The sequence below is a fragment of the Callorhinchus milii genome, unplaced genomic scaffold (genome assembly GCF_018977255.1).
Source record: "Callorhinchus milii isolate IMCB2004 unplaced genomic scaffold, IMCB_Cmil_1.0 Scaffold316, whole genome shotgun sequence".
Classification (NCBI taxonomy): domain Eukaryota; kingdom Metazoa; phylum Chordata; class Chondrichthyes; order Chimaeriformes; family Callorhinchidae; genus Callorhinchus; species Callorhinchus milii.
In genome coordinates, this window is record NW_024705057.1 from 1,412 (window position 1) to 8,889 (window position 7,478).

The 7,478-nt window shown below is 49.1% G+C and overlaps 1 protein-coding gene across 1 annotated transcript; it reads left to right on the forward strand.

Annotated features, from left to right (window-relative positions):
* Positions 1-3,149: 3,149 nt before the first annotated feature.
* Positions 3,150-6,855, forward strand: LOC103173165 (zinc-binding protein A33-like). The gene is made up of 6 exons (XM_042346130.1): positions 3,150-3,668; positions 3,753-3,848; positions 4,009-4,239; positions 4,427-4,449; positions 4,541-4,656; positions 6,311-6,855. The coding sequence occupies exons 1-6, from the start codon at positions 3,258-3,260 to the stop codon at positions 6,853-6,855; spliced, it is 1,422 nt and encodes a 473-aa protein (XP_042202064.1). The 5' UTR covers positions 3,150-3,257.
* Positions 6,856-7,478: the final 623 nt, after the last annotated feature.

Sequence of the window (7,478 nt, forward strand, 5' to 3'; positions counted from 1 at the left end):
CTCTGTCTTACTCTCTCTCTCTCTGACTCTCCCTCTTTCCATGTCAGACAGACAGAGTGAGTGTGAGAGAGAGAGATTGTAGAGGAGTGTTTCTCTGTGCCTTTCTGAAGGGCACTGGCGGCCATCTGTGTGAAAGGGTCGGGGGGGGGGGGGGGGGGATCAGGTGGTGACGGCCGTCTGGGTAACGGCGATGAGTCCGGTCAGTGACGTCATGCGTGTGACGTCAGGAGCCTGGCGCCCGCCATCTTGGTAAAGGCGGCGGGAGTCGGGCAGTGACGTCGTGTGACTGACGTAGTGGGCTGAGCCGCGAGCCGACGTGCGGCGGGGACGGTCGGGACACCCCGGGTAAACCGAGCGTTAGCCGCGAACAGCGGAGGGAGAGGGCCGAGGGTGTCGGGGACAAAAGGACGCGGACGGGCACCGACGGGATGAGATGTGGTGAAGTCACCGCCTGTTCACCACGAGCGGCTTCAGCCCCACCACCGACATTGAAACGTCACTCAATAGCGGTCAGGTCTCGCGCTGTCGGACGTCACTTCCGGGCGCCAATTCGGAATGCCGCCCGGGTCGGGTGATGAGAGTGACGTGACTTCCTGGCGCCAGTTTCAAACCCGCGAGGGTGGGGCAAGTCCCCGCCATTATCCTTCTGCTGCCTTGTCCTCCCTCCCCTCCCGCTCTCTGGCAATTCAGCCATGACCGCCATCCCCCGCCCCCCCTACGCCACCCACCGCGATGGCTTCTTTAGCCCACGGGCTGACACTGTCCCATTGATCCCTCGCTCCCCATCTCTGCGTTCAAATGCTCCTCGTCCTCCAAAACCCGCCCGCCCTCCATCCGCTCCTCCCATTCTGTCCTTCTCTCCCACTGCACTCCCTCCCTCCCACGCCGTCTTCTCTCTCTCGTGGACTCCCACCGTGACCTCCCTCTGCTCCAGAGTTGGCAGCCCCCGCCCAGTCCCGTCCTGTCCCAGAGCAGCAGCCCCAACTGTCCCATCGCTCACTCTCTCACCAGCCACCAGCCGCCTCCGACAGGCAAAGATGGCTCCCATTCCCTCAGCCACACCTTCACCATATCCTAAGCAGCCGAAGCCCTGATAGCTTACTAGATAACTAACTGACTGACTAACTGACTAACTAACAGGGAAGGTTATCCTTGCAGTGGGAGAGGCTGAAGCTCCAGCCCTGGTGTCTCCCCCATGCACACTCACAGCTCACCCTCACAACCTCATCGGCATTCGCGCACACATGTGTAGCCACTGGAGTGTACACGTGCGCACCTCCGCAATTAAATGTGCGGCCAACGACATGTTCATGTATTGCCACTGACTTGTCCGAGTGACTGCTCACACGCCTCCCCACCTGGGAGCATGTGGTGCACACACGCTGTTGAGCATTCGCGCTGATGTCACCGTTGTGGTTTTGCGCAGCAAAGGGATAAAGGAAGAGACATTTACAGTAAACGCTGCTGCAACATCAGCGGAATAATTCGTGCATTTGATATACCGCCTCGTCCTTTCTTAGAGTCGTCGGAAAGCTCTTCACACAATAGATTGAAGAGTAAATTAACTGCACTTTTTTAAGCGAATTATTGTTGCAAGACATTTGCTCTATGTTCCTCATCATGCAATCCCTTTTTTAAATGTCTATGACTTGTTACAGAAGAGTCTGTCGCTGGGTTCCTTACGATTGCTTTCAAAGATTGTAGAAAATGTTTTGCTTTTCGCCCTGCTTGGCGCAGATGACATACAGTCACTACACTTTACTATATAATCTGTGAAGCGCATTGAGACGATTGATGATGCTTCACAGCAATGTATCAAACGTTAGGATTATTACTAATGAAATTACCATCATTGAAATCTAACCATCTGATAAAACACAGTTAAAGTTAAGAATACTTCCATTTATTACAGCGCTTGATCACGTCTTCGAGACGTCTCAAACGCTTCCCAGAATATACAGGGAAGTGAACTGACTGTATATTTTGTGGAAGAACTGCAACATCCAATTGCTCTCAGCTGTAACTCCCCACAAACAGTTGTGCATTGAGCGATCATGGATTGTTTTAATAGATAATTATCAACATAAAGTGATCCGCCAAGCGACTGACAACGGGATTCGTACTCAGTGCTCGGCATCTAGTGGAGTAAGGAAACATGCCTTAGGTATTGACCTGCTGGGAGTGAAAGCCGGGTCCTCTTGTTTTGCTTGCAAAGGTGAGCATTCCAACATTGCACTACGGGACTGATATGATCTCAGCCATCTCACATCTTTGTGGAGCCTGTGGGCGACAGGGAGGCGGATGGAGCCAGTCGAGCGGAGGCAGTGTGCAGTAATGTAGGGAGAGAGCAGATTACAGGGGTACAGGGCATGAAGGCATTTAACTAGAAGTTTGAGGACCTTTAAATTGATCCGCTCTGTGACAGGGAGCCGATCGAGTTTAACAAGGACTGGGATAATGGGGTTTTAGAGTTTTTTGCTCCCGCCTTAAAGTCACACTATGCCCACAACTATGACTTTCGCCGTAATTTGTTCCAGTGATTAAACCCCCTCTCTGTTGTCTGGCCTAAAATTGCCGTTCACATCCCCCAATCTCCTCCTGTGCTGCTCTCGGTGCAATGACACCATTCTCTTTACACGTGTTCGATGCGTTTAACAAACGATAAGACACCAGGAAAAGGATCCTCTGAGCTGCTTTTTGTCTCAAATCTCTGGACCAATTGTCGCTCAGTTTGTTCCTCTAACGCTTGTCATTCTCCTCTGTTCAAGTCGCTCATATATGTCATGGCAACCAGAACCGAGACAGAAAGCATGTCTCCAAAACACAGCCCTTCCCTTCCCAGAGCTCATGCATCGGCACAGATAATCATTGAAGGAGAAACAGAGAGATAGAGACACTCACTTCTCTTGGAATAGCGCCAGGAGATTTTTACAGTCCTCTCGAGCAGGCAGACCGGACCTCGGTTTTAGGTCTCATCCGAAGCACCACACTTTGAACCATACAGCACCAGCCCCAGCAGTGCATCGGAGGATCAGCTCAGACTGTGTGATTGCGAGGCCATTGGCAATGAGACTGGGCTGTGGACAGATGTGTGATTCTGGCTGTGGGCCTCTCCTCTCTGCGCTTTCAGTCGGATTTTTTTCTGATACAATAATAATGTCATCGCAAACCTGAGGAACCGGTTTGGGAGGCAACTGAGCCTTTGCCACGTCCACATATAGTCTGAGAAGCCAAACAGGTTAGTGTTTGGGCTGAACATGGCTTCGGGACTCCAGGCTGAGAGCTGGACCGAGGAGCTAAACTGTGCCATTTGTTTGGATTTCTTCACTGATCCTGTTAGTCTGGGCTGTGGCCACAACTTCTGTCGCTCCTGCATCACCCGGAGCTGGGAAAAGCAGGAGAACAGATCATGTCCGGAATGTCGCCAAGTTACTGCTGAGAGGAAACTCCAGGTTAATTGGGCTCTGGCCAAAATGGTGGCGAAAGCTCGTGAATTCACGCTGGACCCGACACGGACGGCAGTTAAACGTCAGTGTGAGAAACACCGGGAGGACCTGAAGCTGTTCTGTGAAACTGACAAGAAATTGCTGTGTTTGATTTGCAGAGATGCGAAAGAACACAGAGGCCACAGCTTCCTTCCCATTGACGAAGCTGCTGAAATCTACAAGGTACCGATAAACTCACGAGGGATTCATTCTGTTTCCACGTCATGTTTTCAGGTCAAACACTTTTATTTTGTGCGTTTATTGCAGGATCAAGTGAAATCCTCCTTAGCTTCTCTCACACAGAGGAAGGAAAAGGCTCTACAAGCTGAAGCCAAACAGAGAGAAAAGATTTCACAAGTTAAGGTAATTTGTGTCGGGGCTGATGTCTGGGCTATCAGTTTGTCTCTGGTTACTGTGTGTACACCCTGTGATGTCTCAGTGTCTCTGGTTACTGTGTGTACACTTGTGATATCTCAGTGTCTTTGGTTACGGTGTGTAATGGTTGGATGTCTGACATTTGCAGGAACAAGTGAAAAGTATGCAGACCCACGTCACGGATGAGTTTGCTAAAATGCACCAGAATCTGACTGACAGAGAACAGCAAGTGATGCGAGATCTCAGACAACGAGAGGAGGAGATTTTAAATCAAATGGAGAGAAAGCTGCGAAAGGTTCAGTGTAAATTAAATTCTGTTGAACAAGAACTCTCTGAGTTACAGACACAGATGGGAAAAGATTCCCTCACCTTCCTTCAGGTAAAGAGATAACATTATAATGTATTTCAGTCACATTTACACACAATCTGGAGCACACAATCTAATTCTGATTGACTAAGACATCAGAGATTGAATTGGGATGTGAGAGACTCTGTACACATGTAATTTGTTGTTGTTGGTGATGCTTCAGTGTGAGATGACGTCTTCCTGTGTTTGATTTCATTAGGAAGAAGCTGCTGGCAACAGAAGGTATGCAGTGATCTTCATATTCCAGAATTAAACCCACAAATCAAACACAAGGTGCAGTTTCGCTATATAATGAGATCGTTTATTATTTCAGAGTCAATAACGTGGGGTTTGATCTGTCAGTGTGTGAGGCTGAGCTGCCGGTGGGGATATACAAAGGGCCTATACAGTACACAGCCTGGAGACAGATGATACACGGCATCAGCCCAGGTAAATGTCTCCCATTCTCACCCTGAAGCCCTGTCAATTGCATTATATTCGCTGACACATTCCCCCACACTCTCCCTCAGACACACACACCCCCAGTACACACACACACACACACCCTCACGCTCACACACAGCACTCAATCACACACAACGGTCTCACAAACACAACTGACACACACACAACCCGAATACACAACACCCTCAGTCACGCAACTCACACACTTCCAACCCTCACACATGTCACAGACACAACCCTCACACACTCGCCTCGTTCACAACTCACAAACGCACACACACAACATACCTCAGACACATAGGTCACACACACCACTCACAAACACCAAACACACTAAGCTTCACACAGACACCTCTCACACACATACACCCCTCAAACTCTCACACCCCTCAAGGACTCATCTCTTACACAGAACTGACTCACACTCATCACACACATATCAACCAGGCACAGAACTCGTACAGAGCCCTCACACACACAAATCGCAAAAACTTCTCAAACAATATTAATAATAATAATTGCTTTTGATTTTGCGTTTTTCACATTTTCTCGGCGTCTCAAAGCGCTTTACAGAATAAACTGTTCAGTGAATTGACAGTATATTTTGTGGGTGAAACTCCGCAGCCAATTGCGCAGAGCAGCGTCCCAGAAACAAACCCACAAACAATCTTGGATTGAAGTTAGCAAATTTTTATTGTTTTAACAAGACCATTTGTACTTGGCCACAGGCAGCTCAGCCTCACACAATGACAGATGAAACCCCATAACGATACCTCACACGCACCACTCAAGTAAACACCTCTCACATACACACTGCGTACATTACACACTTCTTTCACACACCTCTTGCACACGCATCACTCACACACACCTCGTACAGACGGCCCTCACACACGCACCTCTCACATGCACCAATTATACACATAACCCCCAAACACACCTCACATGCACCTTTCTCACACAAACATCTCACTCACACTGTCCTCCCACACACACATCACACAGATAACTCACACAAACACCCGTCAAACACACACCACATGCACTTATTACATACACATCTATCACATGCAGACTCTCAAACACACGTTGCACACAAGCTCCGAACACATACCACTCACACACACCAGACAGGCACAAACATCTCACAAACACACATCTCACACACACTTTTCAGACACGCACCACACACACACATCACACGCACACCTCTCACACACATCGCACACACCCCACAAAATCACGCCTCACATACACACTCCTCTCAAACACACCTCTCACTCACGACTCACATACTCTCCTCACACAAATACTCTTAAACAGACAACACTCACAACATCCTTCGCACACTGGTCACATACATGCCCCACCAACAAACACTTCACACACACCTGATACACACAACCCTTACACACACCCCTCACGCACTCCGCTGACACACAGGCTCCTCACACACATACTCCCCTCACCCACATACATTCAGACGTGAATCTCCCCCGCCCACCCCACCACACACACACACACTAGCACAGACAGTGACCCACTGTGCTGGTTGTGTTCCCAGATGTAGAGGTGTTCATATACATTATGAGCTCCGCAACGTCCCCTCATTCCACTCAGTGATATTTCTCTCTCTCAGCTCCGGCCTCTCTGACACTGGATCCTGACACAGCCCATCGTAAGCTCATCCTGTCTGAGGACCTGACCAGCGTGAGACACGGAGACACACGTCAGCAGCTCTCTGACTCCCCGAAGAGGTTTGATCCCTGTGTCTGTATCCTGGGGTCTGAGGGCTTCACATCAGGGAGACATTACTGGGAGGTGCAGGTGGCCAACAAGTCACAGTGGGATGTGGGATTGGCCCGAGAGTCTGTCAACAGGAAAATAATAAACACACTGTCACCAGAGAACGGATTCTGGGCTGTGATACTGAGAAACGGGGATGAATATGAAGCTTGTACCTCACCTGCCACCCGCCTGCCCCTCAGAGAGAGACCCGGGAAGCTGGGAGTGTTCCTGGACTATGAGGGAGGACATGTGACATTTTACAACGCTGATAACATGTCTCACCTCCACACTTTCACCCAGACTTTCAATGAGAAACTTTATCCTTACTTCAGTCCTTGTTTGAACTACGGCGGCCAAAATTCTGAGCCTCTGAGGATCTGCCGGGTGACAGATTAATGAGGAGGAAACCCTTAGCCATGACCTGGTGTCTCTCTCTTTCTTTCTCTCTCTCTCTCTCTCTCTCTCACTGAGAAACTTTATCCTTTCTTCTGTCCCTGATTAAATGACAGTGGCAAAAACTGTGATCCTCTGAGGATCTGACGGTGACAGATTCTTGAGGAGGAATCCCTCAGCCATGACCTGTGTTTGGCTGTGATGGCCACAAGGCTGAACCTTTTATAATCTGTGTCCTTATACAATGAAGCTTATAGTTTATGTTACACCTTTCACATTGGGACCGCGGCTCAATCCTTTCTCGGAATCGACTGTGAAGCGCCTGTTGTGTTTGTGAGCGAATAAAGAGCTAACTTGCACAGAGAAAATTCTAAAGTAAGTCACATGTGACACAATGAACATCAGCCTGGAGCTTTCAGATCCTGATCTCGACAATAATAATCCACACATTGTGCACAGCTCCTCATCACTTCTGCCAGACGTCTCAAAGCCTATCCCAGGCTTTCTAAATCTGCGTTAATCCCAACGATACTCATGGGGTTTATCATTGACTTTCTGGTTAAATAATAACGCGCTCTCTTTGTACAACACGGGAAACGGTTTTAAAAGCCCCCATTTCCGCGGTG

What these genes read in the sequence shown, in the direction of transcription:
- LOC103173165 (XM_042346130.1), top strand. Translation starts at nt 3,258, where the DNA reads ATGGCTTCGGGACTCCAGGCTGAGAGCTGGACCGAGGAGCTAAACTGT. An exon ending in AAAAGATTTCACAAGTTAAG is followed by an intron (nt 3,849 to 4,008) that starts GTAATTTGTGTC and finishes TGACATTTGCAG; the next exon opens with GAACAAGTGAAAAGTATGCA. An exon ending in ATTCCCTCACCTTCCTTCAG is followed by an intron (nt 4,240 to 4,426) that starts GTAAAGAGATAA and finishes TGATTTCATTAG; the next exon opens with GAAGAAGCTGCTGGCAACAG.